The 20,343-nt window shown below is 38.4% G+C and overlaps 1 protein-coding gene across 6 annotated transcripts in view; it reads left to right on the top strand.

Moving 5' to 3' along the window:
- The window catches only part of DENND4C (DENN domain containing 4C), a 78,120-nt gene that overhangs the window by 44,620 nt on the left and 13,157 nt on the right, over nucleotides 1-20,343 (top strand). For 2 of the 6 annotated variants that reach the window (XM_055791034.1, XM_055791035.1), the window contains exons 12-27: nucleotides 2-220; nucleotides 1,281-1,426; nucleotides 2,531-2,566; nucleotides 2,799-2,929; nucleotides 3,774-3,906; nucleotides 4,379-4,585; nucleotides 5,271-5,399; nucleotides 6,166-6,310; nucleotides 6,643-6,789; nucleotides 8,978-9,103; nucleotides 10,469-10,609; nucleotides 11,885-13,026; nucleotides 14,433-14,613; nucleotides 15,117-15,226; nucleotides 18,500-18,675; nucleotides 19,717-19,896. In XM_055791034.1, coding sequence (XP_055647009.1) covers nucleotides 2-220; nucleotides 1,281-1,426; nucleotides 2,531-2,566; nucleotides 2,799-2,929; nucleotides 3,774-3,906; nucleotides 4,379-4,585; nucleotides 5,271-5,399; nucleotides 6,166-6,310; nucleotides 6,643-6,789; nucleotides 8,978-9,103; nucleotides 10,469-10,609; nucleotides 11,885-13,026; nucleotides 14,433-14,613; nucleotides 15,117-15,226; nucleotides 18,500-18,675; nucleotides 19,717-19,896 — 3,349 coding nt within the window. Of the gene's footprint in view, nucleotide 1; nucleotides 221-1,280; nucleotides 1,427-2,530; nucleotides 2,567-2,798; nucleotides 2,930-3,773; nucleotides 3,907-4,378; nucleotides 4,586-5,270; nucleotides 5,400-6,165; nucleotides 6,311-6,642; nucleotides 6,790-8,977; nucleotides 9,104-10,468; nucleotides 10,610-11,884; nucleotides 13,031-14,432; nucleotides 14,614-15,116; nucleotides 15,227-18,499; nucleotides 18,676-19,716; nucleotides 19,897-20,343 lie in introns of all 6 variants that reach the window. The other 4 variants (XM_055791036.1, XM_055791038.1, XM_055791037.1 and 1 more) reach the window with 4 other exon arrangements.

The following is a 20,343-nucleotide window of genomic DNA, read 5'->3' as shown; positions in this document are numbered from 1 at the left end:
GTTCACAGGAAGACTCAAGAAGGCTCTGCAGTGGAGATGACTCCTATTGAAGCAGATTTCTCATGGCAGAAAAAGATGATAGAACTTGAGATGGAGATCCAGGAAGCTTTTCTCCGTTTCATGGCATCTATTTTAAAGGGTTACAGAACATTCCTCAAGCCAATCACGCAGGCACCTTCAAATAAAGCAACTGCTGCTGACTCTTTGTTTGATCATCAAGGTGAGGGTGAGGCAAATCAGCTGCTGTTTGTGAACTGGCAGTGTTACAACTTTTGTATTCAGGAGCTGCTTAACTTTGAAAGGTCAAAGTTCTTTTCGGTTGTACAATTCTTGGCAGTATTTACAATTGCAATTCTATGAAGTTAAAGTATTCAAAGTTGATTCGAACATGGATATACGCACATAGAACTGCAATTCTGCAGTAGTTCAGGTATTAGAAAAGCTGTCTTTTAGTAGCATGATGCCTTCTCTCCATGGCATATTCCATAAGGACAGCTCTTGGGAATGAAAGAATGTTTCTCAATTTGTACAGGCCAAAAATGCCAGAAGCTCACTAATGAAGAACAAAGTAATGTTCTTGATATAAATGGGAAGATAATAGAGAATCGGGCAGAGATCAGATCAGCAAAAGTCATTTTATATTCCTGATCTTAGCACATTAGCTTTTTAGATCTGTTCTAGTGTTGACTGCTAGATAAGATGACAGAGTTGGTTTTGGTTTTATGTGATGGAGGTGTTAGGCTGTTTTGTTTGGGTTTTTTTGTTTGGGGTTGTTGGTCTATTTTTTTAGTTACTAGAAGCGAGATTTTTAGTCAAAGGTTTGGGAAGTCTTAAATATTTTCACACCTATGACCTCTTAGGATAACGTAATTTTTGTTTTAGTATTATTTAGTATTGTTTTAACTGTTAGATACTTCTGCTTTTGTACAAGGCCATCATCTCCTTTTTCTTGCACAAAAAGTCAACAAACACATTGAGCAGATTGCATGGGGGTGATTGCTTGCCACATATTGTTAACTGTGGTAAAAAAGCATTATTAAAAACCCAAAGTGTTATTTTAATCTTCCAAATGTAAATAGTGATAAGTAGTTGTTTTTATTGATAAAGCATTATCAATTGATTATGTATCACATAATCACACACAAACACAAATCACATTGATTAATCACAATATCAAGTGATTATGTATTAGCACTTTAAGTATTTTATATTGACCCTTCATATGTTAATTTCTAAGGGTACTCATAACTGGTATTTAGTTTGTTCCTTTTTATAACCAGGATTTTTAAAAAGCAGAGACCGTGCCTATACAAAGTTCTACATGCATCTCACCAAAACACAGATATTCAGCCGCTTTATTGAAGAGTGCAGTTTTGTGAGTGACAAGGATACTGGCTTGGCGTTTTTTGATGACTGCATAGAAAAGGTGAAAAACATGTAGCAATACTATTAAATTGTATGCTTCTATTAATTTTGTGTTACTGTCCGGGTTTTTATTTGTAAAGGTAGATAGCCTCTGCAGCAAGTGTTTTGAAGGACTGGAATTCTTGGTGTTTTTTTCAGAGTCAGTTTCTTCCTTCGTTATCTTTCACAGTCATCATTTTATGTGTTGATGCAGAAAGCTTTCATTACAGCCCTGTAGGATGTCAAGCTGTAGGATAATGTGAGAAATATCAGTAGCTGACACTTTAGCACAATGCCATGTCTTCCCTTTAAATGTTGATCACCCTCCCTCTAATGTGGAATTATCTACCAGTGGACATCTGTATTGTTGCTCTTTTTCACACAATTTAAACTTAAACCCATTTAATGTCAACAATTATTTATGTGGATAAGATCCCCTTTCATTGCCTGTATTTTAACCCAGTCTTGTTTTTCGAAATTAAGTCTCTTCAGCATGGTTCTGGTCTAGGTGTGTTATTGAGTTTCTAGTTTCATCTGTAAAATACCAAGTTCACAATATAAAAATTGGGGACTAGAGAATGATAAGTTCTTAAGGGGTATATATGTGATTCTTTCTGGACAGAACCTTCATTTTCATACCAAGTTCTTACAGAATGAGTCTTTGATTCCGATCAAATTAACATTTGTAAACAGACCACAAAATAAGTGTTTAAATGTTTCCTTGCCCTTATTTTTCTTTCTTCTGAGTGTGGGGTAAGCATCAATAGCATGCATCTAGAGTATACTTTTTTAATATTGTTAATAATTTGATATGATTGCAGATTGTTTATGTCTTGCATATTTAAATTGTCATATTGAAAGTATCTGCAAAACCAGCAGTTTCTTTCTAAACTGAATGAAAGCATTGTCTTTTGATAGATTCAGGATTTTGTATTTAGTAGATAATGTCAACAAATTGAAAGCGTACTGATTACTGCATTCTCTTACTTTCAGCAAAGGAAGTATTTGAAAAAGATATTAATTGGTTCCACAGTAATATGAAAATGTTTCCTATTTAATAATGACAGAGCTTTGATAGAATTATTTAGGATTTTTAATTTTAGTTATTTTTTTCCTCTTTTCCCAGCTTTTTCCAGATAAAGGAACAGAAAAAGGAGAGAAGGTACTTTGTCCTTCAAAATGTTTAGGGATATCTGATCCTGAAATAAAAATGGAGAGACAAAGCTGTGGACTTGATATTTGAGTAATTAGAACAAATATAATTTATTTTATGTATATAATTAAATACTGTATATATTACATGTATTTTTACATATGCTAGCATAACTAATGTTAAAAAGGACATTTTCTCCTGAAGCCAAACTCTGTACTTAGAGTACAAACTCTGTTTTTAGGTTGATGTAGATTCTGTGGAAGATACACGGTTGATTGAGCTTGACGAGTCACAAAAAAGTGAACACACAGTGTTCATAATGCCACCAGAACCTCCTGCTGATGATGGACAGGACCGAGTGCCAAAATACAGGTACAAGTTAAACAGCGACATGTAGTGAAACCAGAATGCTTGTGACATCAAGCGGGGCAGATGTTCCGCCTTGGTGCACAACTTGCCTTAATACAATGTTCAGAAGAATCTTCAAAAAGATAGTAACTGCCTGCCTTCTTGTAAGTTTCTGAAGCTCTAGAAGTCAATGTTTTGTGTGCGTGTGTATGTTTCAGGGCATGTGGATCTTGATTTTAATTTTTCAGTAACTTTTTGCCAACTTTATAGTAATATTTTTCTACATGTATTCAGTGTCTGTCTTTCTCTTTGAGCCATTTACTTGTATTTTGTAGCAACTGCAGTGCAGTTTGTTTCACAGTGGGAATGACAGAGGGTGGGTAATGGATCTGCCCAGTATTACTGATCTGCAGCTGTCGAACCAAAGGAACAAAACACCCATTCCGCTTTTCAGACTTCTTTCATTCAGTGTTTTTCAGCCTTGTGCAGGAAGTGGCATTTCAGACACTCTGGGTATGATTTTTTCCTTCCTGTCTCTCTTGGAGGTCATGAAGGTTCTGTTTCCAGCTGTTGTCCTTGTTAATCATCATCTGTGCTTCCCTGACTTCCATGATATGGATGGCAGTCTGGGTCTTGTTTCCATTATCTGTGGAGATTTAGTGTCCCAGGCATCTTCTTGTGATACCTTTGTGAAGACTAAAATGATCTTGCCTATCTTCTTTCCTTCCCCACCCCACCTCAGTTGTTTATTCTCCTGTTTGTCAGTTCTTAGCAAGCAAGGTGTCTTTGAATGGCTTTCCTGCTATCAGCAGGTATATAAAAAGCTTTTCTTTTCTGTTGTTTGTTTGTTTTTTAATCATCTTTGTAGCTATAAAAACTTTCCACGACTAGATTTCAAGCTCTTTGACAGGCCACAGGAGCTCAAGCTCTCCTTCAGCAGACACCCAGCTGGAAGCAGCATTTCAAATAGTCCGGCACTCATGGCAAAGAGGACAAAACAGGTCAGATGAGTCTTACTGTAATCACTGTGTGAACACTGAAAGGTGTGAAGTTTTTTTGTAAAATTGCCACTAGCTATTTATACTATAAGTTAATGTTGTTAAAGGTTAGGTCTTTGTAACTATTGAGAATCAACACCTGCAAAAGAAAGAAATAGAAGGCAACAAGTAAACAAATTAGCATCTGAGATCACAGTTCACTGTCAAACACATTTCTAAGCTTTAGACTGTAACTTAAACCAAAAGGAAAGTAAAATTAAGGCTTGAATGGGGAAGGAAAAAGAGGATTAATTCTCATGCTAGCTTGTACTTGCATAGAGCCTTAATGAGAGAGTGGTGAGAAGGGAGGTTCAGTGAATGTTTGTCCATTATTATTAAGTGCTTACTTTTAAGAATCCTGCTGAGTTAGTAATGGCTTTTAAATTTGGGATGTTACATCTTTTGTCTGCTTTTTTGTTTTGTTTCACCCTTACAGGAGATAAAAACAGCTCATAAATTAGCAAAGAAGTACTACGTAAGCCCTCCACAGTGGGCTAAGTGTCTCTTCAGTCACAGTTACAGCCTATGGTTTATTTGTCTGCCAGCCTACATCAGAGTTGCACATCCCAAGGTCAAAGCACTGCAGCAGGCATATGATGTTCTAATTAAAATGAGGAAAACGGATGTGGAACCACTGGATGAGGCAAGTGCGAATAGAAAAATGTTAGTATATATATATACGGAACAGAAGAAAAGGTGCAAAGATAGTGTGTTTCACTGCCACCACCAGGTTAAGCATACTTACAGTTTGACCTGTTACAAAGCCACCTTGAAATGATCTCAAAGAAGTCTGCTTAACTAAAGCAACTGAAAATTCATCTCCTTTATCACCAGCTTAGTGTCAGCTGGGTCAAGTACTCAAACTTAGTGTTGCTAGTCTTCTCCCAGATTTCTTCAAGAATTAAGTTCTTGAGTATCCCTAATTTTAAAATGGACTTTGATTTAATGCTTTGCAGCCTTACTAAACTGAAGGGATAATGGGTTTGTGTGCAGCATACCATTCTTGCAGTAGTATCCACAGGCTCACAGAAGCAAGTTATCCTGCTTTTTGCATGGGTGTTTCCTTCTCTACCTTGTTTTGCAAACAGAAGAGCCGAGTGGAAAAAAATTCAGCATTCTAAAGATGTGACTGCTGATGTTATCTCAGGTCCTGTGATTTCCTATTTAATTTTTGCTCCCTCTTCTGGCTGTTGAGTATTATGTACTGAGCAGCTACTCTCACATGGCTTTTCCTTTTACATGTGTAAAAAGCTGGAAATCGGGAAAGAGCTTAAGCTGTTTCAGAATCCTTGTCATCAGTCCATTTATGCATTTCTGTGTCTTTTCAGGTCTGCTACAGAGTTGTAATGCAGCTCTGTGGACTGTGGGGTCAGCCTGTTCAGGCTGTGAGAGTCCTCTTTGAAATGAAAAATGCTGGAATACAGCCAAATGCCATCACCTACGGCTATTACAATAAGGTAAGACAAGTCTTGACGAAGGATGTTGTACCAGTGTCTCTCTTGCTGTTGTCACTCCCCTTGTCCTGTAGCACATTTAGAGGTGGTTTCTTACAGCTCTTCACTTAGATTAGCTGATTTTATTGGGCAAGCTATCATTTTGGTCGTGCTTACGGTTCACTGGATCTGCACCGTATGGTTTTATCCTGTTAAGTTTACATTCCTGTGCTGTGTTTGGCTAACCAAAAATTCTGTTGAAATACATTTATAGTGTTTCCGTTTCCAAGTTTTGGAACCCATCTAATGCTTCCATGTCAAAACCATCTGTTCCTATGTGTATCCTTTAAGGTAGCAGGATCCATGGTGGATGAAGGCTGGAATTAGGCTAGTAGAAGTAGCCTCCCCCTCATTTCCTTGCTTCCAAGTTCCTGTAACATGCTGATGAAACTTCTTAGTAAAGTAAACTGTGTAAAGTGATAGGAAAAAAGGTTCTACTGTGGTCTTTTGTTGCTGCTGAAGTTTATAAGTAAGAACAAACCCGCCTTGGGTACTTAAACAAATCTTGATCCATTGTTTCTTGTTACTCAGGTATTGTATTCAGACCTGGGGGATAAAAGGGAACAGTTCATAAGAGGGTACAGCTCATAAAAACTCAAATATTTGTCTTTCTTCACATGGTTCACAGGAAATGCCTTTTTTGAATATGGGAAGAAAAGCTTCTCACTGTACCATGTTTCTCAGTGTAAGTTTCTTACTGTTTTTGTTATTGCAATGTCTCTTACTGTAGGCAGTTTTAGAGTCTCCCTGGCCTAGCAGTAACCGCAGTGGTGTATTCCTGTGGACAAAGGTACGAAATGTAATTCATGGCACAGCACAATTTAGGCAGTGCTTAAAGAAATCAACGCAGAGCCCACGAGTACCTGTGACATCAGGTAATAAGTTAGTTGAAATGGATTTATTTCTGCTGAACAAGAGCATGACGTGCTTTCTGAGGGATTGCAGCTAACATTGTGGCTTTTACAAGTGGAAAATCTTTCCCTAAGTATATAAAAATTGATAATTGCCAACTCAGTGCTTGGAACAGTCTTAGAATGTCTTTGGCACACTGAAGAATTAATTGCCTGAATTCTGTTGCTACATTTTCGTATTTTTATTTTATTTGTGCAAGCAAAAGTATTTACTGTTGTCTGAAGAGGTTAGATATATTTAAAAATCTGAACGGTTAAATCCTGTCTTACTAACCGGCTCTTGTTCATGTCTTTAGCTCTGCGGAGTACCACGGGTGGAAGTGATGGGGACATGGTGAGCCATGGTAGCGTGGATAGTTCTAATGATGCTAACAGTGGGGAGCACACTCTCTTCGTCAGTGACTTAGTCAGGCTTGATTCCATTGATAATCACTCTAGCACAGGTACTAGATTCTGCTGGGTTTCACTACTAACAGTCCCCCAAAAGGCTAAATTTTCTAGTCTCTGGTTGATTTCCCCTCCACAACCACATCCTTCCCCTCTTGAGGCTGTAGAGAATGAAGCTGAAGTTAAACTATGTAAAGAAAAATAAATACACTGCTGTTGAGTATTACTTTTTAACGCAGATCAAGCTGCTTTAGGTTAGAGTGAACTGTAGCAGAAGTACCATTACATTAAAATAAATGTCTTGCTGTGGTCTCATGAACCTTGCTTTTTGTGTTAATCTTCTGAAGAGGCATGAAGCCTCTGATATATGAATCTGTTCGATTTTTGCAAATGTGATTTATTTATAGAAATGATAGTCTGTGTGAGTAAAACCTTTCTCTGCATTAAAGGAGTGAAAGTTGCTGAGGTGATTAGAAGCTAACACTTTAAAATGTTGCTTGTTGATGGTAATCCAGAAAGGCCTAAGTAGCATTCCTGGAATTAGTATGTTATGTTTGGTTATAGTAAACTTATGCTTTTAAAGGCCATATTCAAACTTCTTAATAGTAGTTGCTAAACTTGGAAATAAATACAGAAATTATCAGAACATTGTCATACAGTCTTTTTGAGACACCCTGGAAGTGGAAAGACACGTGATAAGCTGGAGAAAAACTCTGCCTTAAACGTGGTGTGCACTCTCCCAGACAAACTGGAGTAAAAGCGTGCATGGAAGGTTGATCACTTGAGATAGCAAGATAAAGTTCATGGTTCTTCATATCTGCTTTAGTACTGATTACATCCTACTTGTGCAGTGTCAACTAAACTTCCTTTCTGTGTGTATTTCAAAACTTAATGTACAAGTGGTTCTTGCACGGTCTTCATGTTTTTAATATCTTGAGACCTTCTGTAAAGAGAACTTTGAGTCTGATTCCTGTGCTTCATCTGATATGCCTACCTAGATTACTGAACTTCCCTTCTCTCTGCTCTTTGTTGCTCTGCTTTTTGCTCTTTGCTGTCTCTTGGGTGCCGCATTTGTCCTTGGCTATCACGGTGTGGGGTGCAGACTTATATGGTGTGAAGCCTTGGATGCACGTGTGCATTATTTCTACCCTTGAATGTTACTTCTGCAGGTAATTCACCCATTTATTGATAGGGTGTTTTCACTTCTGTGCAAAGCAGAGATACTAACATTATTGAAATGGTGATAGAGAGAAAATAAGGGCTGAAGAATGTCAGAACTTATTTTTCTATCTAAAAGGTTTTTAACATTTTGACATTTAATTCTTTTTTACACGTTTACTCTTTGTTGGCAAAATAAACAGTAGTTATATGTATTGTAGATGAATTATGTCTGTCAGTCAAGTTTTATGGAGCTTCCTAATACCTTTCACACTTAGTAACTTACTTACACGTTGATCTTTTAAAATACTGTCATGTATTCTAATAGGTATTCTTAAGGCATATCAACAATCCTGTTGAGCATTTTGATGTGGGATATGTCCCATGTAGTATTTTTGTATTTTTGCACATGCAATAGCACTTTAGGTAAAAACAACAAAGAAAAGAGTGTCTTTCTGGATTGCTTCCTATGGCAGACTTTTTGGACTTTTTTTTTTTTTTTTTTTTTTAAGAATGAGTTACAGCTGTCAAGTTTAACTGGTATTGTGGAGGAGCAGACTTTTAAAAAATGTTTAGATTTTTACTTTTTTCCTATTACATTTTATACTTTCTACTGTAGCACAAAGATGTAGGCCATTGATGGTAAAGTTCTTTTCAGGGATGTAGTCACTGTTAGAAGCTTGCTCAATTATTGTCGTGCTTGTCTAACTTTCTTTTGTAGATGCATTTGAGAATTTATCTTGTCCAGCAATGAAGTATTTCATGCTGATGAGAAGGGAAAGGAATGAAAAGGAGATACAGAGCATTAAAGGCAGTTAGTCACTGTAGTGTTCCTGGGCGAGTAACTTGTGTCTAATACAATAATGAAAAAAGTACATTTGGATTGTAAGGCCTAACTATCTCTGCTGTTACTGTCACCATCTGTAGATCTGTGCACAGATTAGACATTTCTGTGATCTTACTATGAACTTTACTGGTGAAACAAAATGTGAAATTAATTAATTTAAGTTCTTTTATTTTCTTACTGAAAAAAAAGTTAGGAAAGTAAAACAAATCTGAGGCATGTCTTTGTATTCCTTCAAACAGGTGGTCAGTCAGACCAGGGCTATGGATCCAAGGATGAACTTCTAAGAGATGATGGTGATAGTCTTCATGCAACTGAAACACAAGTAGAGAAGAATATTTCTTCTAAAGCTGAAAAGCTAATAGGAGGTTAAGTATGCATGTTTACACTGATGAAGGCATTTTGTAATAAATCTGTTTCGTGGTTTAGCCTTAGCTGTCAATAAAGCACCACACAGTCACTTGCTGGCTCCCCCTTGGTGAAATGGGGTGGAGAATCAGAAGAGTAAAAGTAAGAAAACTCATATGTTGAGATAAAGACAGTTCAACAGGTAAAGCAGAAGCTGCACACACAAGCAAAGCAAAATAAAGAATTCATTTGCTACTTTCCATCAGCCAGCAGATGTTCAACCATCCTCAGGAAAGCAGGGCTCCATCATGGATAGTCATTACTTGGGAAGCCAAAACATAATTCTGAACATTCCCCCCTTTATATGCTGGGCATGACATCACATGGCATGGAATACTGCTTTGGTCAGTTGAGGCCAGTTGTGCTGACTGTGTCCCCTCCCAGCCTCTTGTGCACCCCCAGCCTTCTCACTGGTGGGGTGTGGTGTGAGAAGCAGAAAAGGCCCTGATGCTATATCAGCACTGTTTAGCAATGACTAAAACATCCCTGTATTATCAGTGCTGTTTTCAGCACAAATGCATAGCCCCATACTACCTACTGTGAAGAAAATTAACTCTTAATACAGCCAAAACCAGCACAATCTGCTTTATGCATTAGACTCCCACAAATACTTAATGCATTGAATTCACGATGTTGTCAAGGTCAAAATATGACTATGTGAAATCTAATGGACTACTTCTGTAGCCTGGCTAATAGCAGTGGAATACATATAGGTAGAAATAACCTTTTATTAGACTAGTTTAATATAGATGGAAAAATTGGACAAGTGCTGGGGCACACAGTATTTTGTATTATGTTCTTCTCACTTCTGTATTTGAAAATTTGACCTTTTTTTTAGCTGTACAAGTTGACCTAATAAAAGGCATTACTTTTTGCTACAGACTCTTCCCAGCTGTAGAAAATACAGTCATCTCCTGTCTTCTATCCAGATTTTGCCCTTAATTTTTCTGTATTTTGTCTTTCTCGTTATTGCATCTGTTTCATACCTGTGTTACCAGATCCTTAATGTGAATTAGGGCTTCTAAAGTTGTCATTAGACAAATAGGTCTGCATGAAAATAATGAGAACTGTGGTTCCTGCTGTACTTTGCTTGTTTGAAAAAATACCAAGGGAAGAAATTTGCATGTGTTCTAACCTTCTGAACAGCTAAGCACTCTGCATAATGCTGCCTAGTGACATCCATCTGGATATTATTTCCAGGAAATGCTCAGTACATAGTAGGACTGATCCTTTAGGTTCTAAGTGTTTGAGTTTATATTTTCCATGATAGTGCAAATGCAACTATTTAGTTAAATTAACTAAAATTCACATTCTTTTTCTTGTAGAGGTTGGTACTGAGAAATCTGATGAAAAACAACAGCTGAATATAGAAACCCGTAATCCAACAGACGTGCCTGCTGGAGGTAACAGTATTGTGAAAGTTCCATCTGGCATTTTTGATAGCAGTGGAAGGAAGAGCAGTGGTGGTGAGTCACTGGGTGAAATAGAACTTGCTGAAGTCTTAATCTTGTGCTGTAGTGTTTTACAATCTTTTCCATGCTATGGAAAGAAACACAGCTGCTATTTGAGGTGCATATACTTCATGCATTTGCTTTCTGTCATTATCCTTTGCAGGTGACTTAGAAGGAACTTGTGGATTCTAAGGTTGAAAATCACTGTTGAGTAATTGAAATCAAGATTGTCTCTGTTCCACACTGAGAGTTGTTTCAGTGGTGTACTAGAAAGCCAAGAGAACTAGGGTCTCTGCTCTTGACTTTTGTCACCTAAACTCACTAAGATTGGACAAATCTCTTCATTCCTGTGGCTTACTTTGCCAGTGTATAATCTAGGAGCAATACATGTTGTCTTTGTGCCATACAAAATTTATTTACATATCTGGAGCTTTATGATGAGGAAGACTTATGGACATAAAAGCCAGATCTTGGAGCCCATTTTTTTTTCTGCCTTTGTGCTTGTCCTTGTCTATACTGAAGCAGTGTAGTCCAGCTTCAGTATAACTTGATAGCAAAGAACTTAGTCTCAGGCAAAAAGTTGCCCAGAATGTTTCTGGCAATTATGAATGTGGATGACTTGTCAAGAAGCAGCATCAGTGTGAGACTCAAACATCCTCCAGCAGTGGATATGATACATTGGGTCCTCTGTTGGTGACCCTAACACAGTAGATTTCCCATACTTCTGGAGGTTTTTGCCTAGCTAAGACAGCTTTCTAGACAATAAATACTCCCAATTCCCCCAAGGAAATAAGATTATAAGATTAGTTTACATCTTCACCTGCTACATTTAATTAGTGTTTTCTAAATACGCCTGTATCATAAATGAAGTAATGCTTCTGTGTTGTGCAGACACACACAGTAGTTTTTTTTTCAGAACCAGAGTGAACTATGGGGTTTGATGTATAGATCTGTGAATACAGCTCTGGAAAACAAAAAACGTGCAATCTTTAATTATACTTTGCTTTAGTTCATGGATGTAGTACCTATTGTCTGCTGGGTGTTGGCATAGGGAAAGGAAGTAGAAGCTGTAAAAAGCTTTGACTTCAAGGAGTCAGAGTAGATGACTTTTGATCTGTACGATGCCTTTACAGCCAGTAAAAATCCCTTGTTAATACTAGTGTAATTTCCTAATGGGTAACTTGCTCCCAGTCTCCTCACAGGTAAGGAGATGTAGAGTTTTCATGTAATTTCAGGAAATAAACATGTTTGGTGGCTATGGATACCATATTAATGCCTTTTCTCTTTTAGAAACTGGTTCTAGCCCACTATTCGTTACTGAGGATTCAGTTGAAGATGTAGTCTTTGGTGATGTTTCTTTTAAGAAATCGAGTGAAAAAAGACAGAAGAGGCAGAAACTGTTTTCAGAGAGAAGCTGCAGTTTCAGCAGTGAAAGCAGAGCTGGAATGCTGCTGAAAAAAGGCAGCTTGGACTTGAATTCTAAAGAAATAGCAATAATGATGGGAGCAGATGCCAAGATCCTCACAGCAGCTCTATCTGGGGCCAAAACTTCACCCTGTCATATGAATAAATCCCACAGCTTTGAAAGTGTTGTTGACCAGCAGATTTCTGGAATAAGTGGCACCTGGGGTTGTGTGACTGAGAGTGACTGGGAAATGGAGCATAGGTCTTCACCAGTGCTGGAAGAACCTGGGGAAGGGCAGGAGCATCTTGAGAATGGAAGAGATGAAAACATGACCACAGTGGAAGACATGAACCTGGAACAGTCAGCTGAGTCCAAAAATGAGAAAGCAGAATCCAAAGATGCAACTACTAAAAGGAATAGCTTTTATGGAGTGGTTAAGCCTGTTGAAAGGGAAGATGTTGAAGTAGGCTTGGACCCTTTATCTTTGCTGGCTACTGACAACACACAACCAAGGCATCCAGAACCTGAGGAAAAGTTGGTGTCACCAGTTGCAGCACGTAATTTGGCAGATGAAATAGAGAGCTATATGAATCTGAAGAACCCATTGGGCAGTAAGTTTCCCAGCATGGAACTTCACAAACCAGACAGGGAAGCAGAAGCCTCTGGTACACTTGGTCACTCCCAAGAAAGGAGGTCGAGCCTGCCTTTGGATCCTGGCCTGCCATCCCCCAAGTCTTACGAAAATCGGAGAAGTCCTGTCTCCAGATCCAAAACATTCACTGGACGACCAAAGCAACAAACCCATCCTCAAGTTCAAAAGGAACGATCTTCATCTTTGACAGGACTGGGTCGTTCTCCACATGGCTCATTAGGATCTGTTGTAACAACTTTATCAAATCTGAAGTTAGACAATATACTGTCTGGACCAAAAATGGATGTTCTGAAATCAGGCATGAAGCAGGCCGCCAATGTGGCCAGTAAGATGTGGGGAGTTGTTACTTCAGCATATAGTTACTCAGATGATGAGGCAAGTGTTTTTCAATATGAAAAATTTGGGAATTTAGAGGAGTAACTTTTGTGTCCACTAGATTGCTTTGTGAGATGGTGTTTTGTATTAAGTGTCAACTTCAGTTAGCTAATGAAAATTGCACTTAACGTATAGTGCAGTTTTCCTGTCATTAAAAACCACTTTTCAGACAAAAGCAAATTAAAAGGTCTTGATGCAGTATACTTTGACTTCTTGTTCTCAACATTCCCCTCCCCATTTATTTATTTATTTGTTTATTTATTTATTTATCTTTTTATTTATGTTTAAAGAAACTGCACCAAGAAACGCTTGTAAGAACAAAATTATGTCATCTTAAATGATATCATACTGTCTGTCTTATTTTAATAAATAAAAGGTTGTGAAAACAAATCACAAACCTAAGAAGTCAGGTTGATGAGGATTAAAGTTGCAAATAGTGAGGGACAGCATGAGATTTAGTAAATTTAATCAGAGATTTGGAAGCAGTGTTCTTGTACTTGTGTGAACACACTTAATTAACAGTCTTTTTCAGAGTAAAACATTTAAGAGTATAATGACACAAATGAAAGAGGAGATGGAGGGGTGAATATTACAACTTCCTCCTTCCTATGTATGTCTTCTTGTTGTGCTTCCAAACATAGTTTTCTGTCTTGGAAGGCTTCTGCTTGATCCAGTTTACTCCTCAATGTCGTGTTTTGCTTTAAGGATCTTTTGTCTCCCCTCTTCAGGCTGTTAAGATACCTTCTTGATACGTTTTTCAAATTCTTCCTCCTTTTCCCCAGCCTCCATAAAAGGTGGGAGAGAGGAAGATAGCTGTCTGGCTTTATTTCTATGTGAAACAGATTTAACTGGTGTTACTAATAGGGTTCTTCTTCTATGACATAAAACATTTTTCTTTATATATAAAAATTTTTTTTTTCCTTCCCAGATATTGCCTGTGACAGTGAAAACTTACTGGTTGGCTGCCTTCCCTGATATTTTTTTTTCCTGGGACCTAGGTTTTCCTGTGTGTCTTTCTATTATACTGACATAGTCCACAGAATTTTGTTTAATGGCACATCATAATTCCCTTAATGTGACTTATTTTAATTTCTTTCAGGGATCTTTTAATTCTCCCCTCTTTTATTTCTGTAACTTTCATTTTTAATGTCCCAATTACTATACTTTGTCATGTCCTGTGTCTTAGTGACTGTGTTATTGCTGCATCATTTCAGCTGGTATGTTTCATTCCTGTCTTAAGTTCTGAAAATATGACTTTAACTTGGACCTTTTTTTCTGGTCATTCCTACATCAGGATTTTGTCTTAATCTGCTACTTCAATTTTTATTTATCAGGATAAAGATGGAACTCAAATAATGGATCTGGAAGTACTCAGAAATGCTAATTTTCTTCTTCTTGTATTAAAGGAAGAGAACAATCAACCAGACTTTAATTTCCCTGCTGGTTTTGAAGATAATATTTTAGGTGATAATCTGTCATCAAGAACTGGAGTCCCAGGGCTGATTACGAATGAGCTTGCACAAAGCACTACAAGTCTTGGCAGTAGCAGTAGCAGTGGAGATGCAGGAAGACAGCATTACAGTGCAGGTGAGATTGTTGGGGTTTTTTTTGTTTCCCTCTCCTAACTTGTTTATAATACAACAAACAGGGAAAGCTATTATGGTGAAATCATTCATAACAGTGGAAGCTATGGTAATCTGAAATTATTTCAAGCCGTTAAGAGAAGTACAAGGAAATTTGTATTTCCATTCTAAATTCTTACCTTGCAGTAGCAAATACCTAATGATTCTCTCTTTGTTGAATGTTTAAAAAGTTGATACAAAATACAGGGATTTAACTGTAAAAATACTTCCTAACTAGGTATAGCCAGGAATACCTGCTTATTCACAAAAATAATAGCACAAAATGATAACACAAAAATTATAACTATCTATGTTTTAATTATATTATTAATGAAGTTACAGAGCTACACATATCTGGAGATCTTCTGGTACAATTTTCTGCCTTGGTTGAATAGAAGTTATTTTCTTTGGGAATAGGTGAATTATTTTTTCCTTGAATACAAGACACAAACAACTCTTTCTGCACAGGTGAAGTTTCATTCCCAAGAAGTATGAAAGTTCTAGATTCTGAGAAGTCAGAGCACAGCTCTTCACATAATACTAGTTTATCCAGCATTTTCCAGAACTATGCAATGGAGGTAAGATTAATAAACTCATAGATGAAAGATATAATTATTCAGTATTACTGTATACATTAATTACCTGTTTAGTTGAATGCAGTTAGATTTTTCAAAACAATTTTTTCCACATTTCTATTTCAAAGATGCTTAATACTTTTAGCCCAAGGTATGAGAGTACCTTTAAAAAAGAAAAATGTGTTAAATGCTTTTAAGTATCTCTCAAAGTATCTCTCAGATATATATAGAGAGAGATAGATACATAGATATAGATATATATAAATATATATAAAGAAGAGACAACTAAGGTAAGGGTCAAAACTTGAAATGAGAAATTAGAGAGGAAAGTTGATGGGGTTTTTTTTCCCTTTCAAGCTTACCCCCTCCATCCCCTCTTCCTTCAAGAAAATGATGTGTTATTACTAAATAATTGTGGTGGGTTGACCACACCCAGCAGCTCGGCCGTTACCCAAGTACTTGCTTACTCCTATCCCATCAGGATGGGGAAGAGACTCAGAAGGGCAGAAGTGAGAAAAAAAGCAAGTTAAGATAAAGACAGTTTAATAAGTGAACTGGGGAAAAAGAACACAGGAGGGGGGACAAGAAGAAAGTGATGCAAAGGTGATCAGTCAGCACCATGACACCCCAGGAAACTGCTACCTTGGAATTACACACACATCCCCAGTTTTATCACCAAGTGTGACGTTATACAGTATCCCTTCGGTCAGCTGTCCTGGGCATTTCCCCTCCCAACCTCTTGTTCGCCCCCAGCCTTTGTTGGGTTGGGGACAATGAGAAAGAAAAGGCCATGATGGTGTGTAAGGCGCTGTTCATCAATAGCTAAAACATTGGTGTGTTATCAACACAGAGTTGGTCACCACTCTAAAACACAGTACCATAAAGACTGCTGTGAAGAAAATTAACTCTATCCCAGCCACGCCTAGAACAATAAAGCTTTAATATGCCTTTCTGTTTCAGTTGTCATTTATAGTTGTTTTCAGACTTCAGCTATGACGATAATGGTCACTGTGTTTGCACTGGTCACATTTCTTTCAGCTGTAGTGTTATTTTGCTAGGTCCTATGTAATTCTCTTTTATGTTTGACTTTCTGGAGATCTTGTCAGACTTTGGCACTTTGTTATATAAGGGGCATAGCATAATAAAAGAAAAATGTTGCTATTGGGCAAATCTAAAATATATTAGATCTAAAATATATTACATGATGTGTTTGGTGGTGGTTTTTTGGTTTTGTTTCCTGTGAGAGTGAAACAGTGAGGAGGAGGCCTAAAATTTACAGTTTATAGAACATTACTCTGCTAGTACAAGATAACTTTTATCATCTTTTCTCCAGTTCTCATTCTAGTTTAGTGATGAGACTTTTATTAGGTAAAACCAAATTTTATTAGGTAAAGAGCAACGCATTTTTGAGGGGGTTTCTGCTGTGACACTGGAGCGCAGCCCTGAGATAGTCACTGCTCAGTGACAGCAGGAACCCTCTCACGAGGGACAGTGAGGCCATGCCAGCCCCTGTCATGGGGCTGTGTTCTCTGATGCTGAAACTGATTCTGTGTCCTTCTGCACAGGCAAGTCTCCTGCTGATGCCATGGAAAGGAGTCCCAGCAAGGGGGGAGCTTATTACCATGGTCAGGGTGCTGGCTCTGTGGAGGAAAGAACACAGGGACGTGCTGTCAGCTTCCCATTCCCTTTGAACCTGTTGATGCTCTGGATCATCCTCTGACAGCATCCTACCTTTTATCTGGGGAAACAGAGCAGTTGGTAGGGCATCACATCTTCACCAACATCTGGGGTTTTTCCACTTTTATTTGGCTTGCATGGCAAGGTTTTGGTATCAGGGAGGCTACAGGGATGGCTTCTGTGAATGTACCAGAACCTTCTCCCATGTCACATTAGAGCCAGTTCCAGCCATCTCTAGGATAGACCCACTGCTGGCCAAAGGTGAACCTTTCAGAAACAGTGGTAGCACCTCTGTGATAACATATTTAAGAAGAGGAGAAAAAACTGCTGTGCAACACAGCTGGAAAAGAAGTGAGAGTATGTGAGAGAAACAGCCCTGCAGACGTCAAGGTCATTAAAGAAGGAGGGCAGGAGGTGCTCTAGGTGCCAGAGCAGGTTCCCCCACAGCCCATGGTAAAGACCATGGTGAGGCAGGCTGTCCACCTGCAGCCCGTGGAGGTCTGCCGGGGAGCAGATGGGTGCTCCTGAAGGAAGCTGGCACCCCATGGAGAGGAGTCCATACTGGAGCAGGCTCCTGGCAGGGCCTGTGAACCTGTGGAGAGGAGCCTGGACTGGAGCAGGTTTGCTGGCCAGGCTTGTGACCCCATGGGGGGCCCATGCTGGAGCACTGTGCACCCTGTGGAAAGGACATATGGAAAGGACCCTGGCTGGAGCAGTTCATGAAGAACTGCAGCCCATGGGAAGAACCCATGTTCTGCAAGTTGGTGGAGAACCATCTCCTGTGGGATGGTCCACACACTGAGGCAGGGGAAGAGAGTGAGGAGGAAGGAGCAGCAGAGACAATGTGTGATGAACTGACCAAAACCTCCATTTCTTGTTCCCCTGCACTGCTCAGGGGGATGAGCTGGAGAAGTCAGGAGTGAGGTTGAGCTAATGAAGAAGAGAGGGGTGGTGAGAAGGTGTTTTAAGATTTGGTTTTAATTTCTCATTACCCTACTCTGCCTTTTGGCTGGCAATAAATTAATTTCCCCAAGTTGAATCTGTTCTGCCCTTGACAGTAATTGCCGAGGGATCTCCTTGTCCTTATCGTGATCCACGAGCCTTCTGTCATATTTTTCTCCCTATCCAGTTGAGGAGAAGGGAGTGACAGGGCAGCTTGGTGGGCACCTGGCATCCAGCTAAGGCCAACCCACCATACCACTATAACAGTTTCTTTTGTGTTTGGCTGTTTAGAGGGTTTTTTTCTTTTTTCGAAAAGTAGACTTGCGTTTACTTACACAATTCAAAACAATTCATATATGATGAAGGCTTCATAGGAGCAAGCAATTGCAAATGTTAAATTAGTAGCATTTCAGATTTCAGGGTAGTGCTTCTTCCAGGTCTCAAAATACTTAAGAAAAATAAATTATTAGTATTCGCATTTCATAGGTAAAAGTTATGTAGACAAGATAACTGTGAGCATGGTAAGAAGTGATGAACTCATGCCTCCCAGTTGGCATTCTGATACCCGTTTAAACTCCTGTGATTACTAAGCCTATAAACCCAATTATAAAACAGCCCTGAAACAAGACTGATAGTATTCATTCTTTGCTGTTCTAGGTATTGATGTCAAGCTGCTCTCAATGTAGAGCTTGTGGTGCTTTGGTTTACGATGAAGAAATCATGGCTGGATGGACAGCAGATGATTCAAACTTGAACACTACTTGTCCTTTCTGTAAAAGTACCTTCCTACCTTTACTTAATGTTGAATTTAAGGACCTACGTGGCACTGCAAGGTTAGTGTGTTTTATAGATACTCTTGTTCTGTCTTTCCGCCTGTAATGGTTATATTTTTTTCACAGAAGGTTCTTAGTTATACCTCCCAATGTTTTTGTCTAGATGCTAATAAGAACATCACTGTTCATTTAATGGTCATGATCATACTGAAGGAAATTCCAAGTCATAAAAACTATTGAGTTTCATTGTAAAATGGCCAAAAAGGAAAAAACTGGTTGCCTTTTTACCACTTTTTCTTTTTGTGTCTTCTTTGTAAGCATAACTATTTAGAAGGCATAAATCTATTTTCATTTTCTTAGCTTTTAAAACAAAGCTAATGGATCATGTACTTTTTAAAAGCATATGAAGCAGTTTTCAAATCTGTCAGCAAAGAATTTATCCCAAATCAAGTGTGCTAACAGCTTTTAGTTACAGATGCTCCAGCTTATAGTTTCTTCAGTAGCTCTCCAGTTTAAGGTTCTCTGCTTACTATTTTTACTGATTTCAATTGCACTTTGAAGGCTGAAACTTACTTTAAGTTAATTTAAAACGGATTCTCACTGTAGTCATTGCCATGAAACAGAGCTTCTGCTAGTGTTCTCTGATGCTGAAACTGAACATCTGTAGGGTGTGTACTTAGAAAACCTTAGCAAAGCAAAACATGTTCTTGTTGTCTTGTGCCTAGAATGGTGTATGGTCTTCTAGTCTTACAATGTCAGATTACAATAACAACCATTTTCAGTGATGTGTCAGCTATTGGTATGCTGTTGCCGCTTGGGAGCTGTGACAAACTAAGGTGACTTGTAATGATTTATGTACACTTTAGGATTTCTCCTTTTGCAGTTCAAATCTCTGTGTTGTTCATTTACTCTGCCTGTATAAGTTACAGTGGAAAGAGCAGGATGAAGCTTGTGTCCCATTGTCAAGCTTTTTAATGTTGTGTTTCCTTATTTTTGCTACTTTTTGAAAGTAAATGTAGAAAATAGTAACTCTTAAAATTACTTTATACTTACATCTTAACTTTTTTATTTCTCTCCTCTGCCATTCATGTTGTAACTTAGCTTTTTCCTGAAGCAAAGTACCTCAGGAGATAGTTTACAGAGTGGTACCCTTCCATTAACCACTGATCCCCTGGAGCAGAAGTTGTCCAGTCCAGCTGTTGCTGACTTGATCAGTTTTTCAGAACACCCACAATCCAGCCACACCATAGCTGAAGAAACTAGCTCTGCAGCTGAGCAGAGGTAGGCAAAACAGGTTTGTTATTTCTGTCAGAAATGTATTAATGCTTCCAGTATTTTTCCTCTACTTAAAAAGTGAAGGTTGACTTATGTACCAAATACAGTGGAGAATTACAATTGTGACTTGTTCATCTGTTTTCTCTTGGTTTTTTTGCATGTTTGAAGCATGCTTTTAGCAATGCTGGTTCCACTAAATGAGCAGGTTTTAGAGATAAAACTATAGAAATAAACCTTCAGGTCCATCCACTACTGAGTAGTAAGTAAAACTTCTACTCGGTACTGTTAGAACGCACTCACCTTTTAAAGTCACACAGAACTTTCTCCTTTGCTTGAGTTTAGAATTTAACAAGAAGGACAACACAGCATTATGGGGAAAAAGAAGTTCACTTGCTGGAATGCTCTTTTTTGAGGGAAAGGTCTTGGAGCACTCGATGCTGGTACTGAGCATGC

The sequence above is a fragment of the Falco peregrinus genome, chromosome Z (assembly GCF_023634155.1).
Source record: "Falco peregrinus isolate bFalPer1 chromosome Z, bFalPer1.pri, whole genome shotgun sequence".
Lineage (NCBI taxonomy): Eukaryota > Metazoa > Chordata > Aves > Falconiformes > Falconidae > Falco > Falco peregrinus.
The sequence above is the reverse complement of the archived record's forward strand: the minus strand, read 5'-3'. Positions and strand labels throughout refer to the sequence as shown.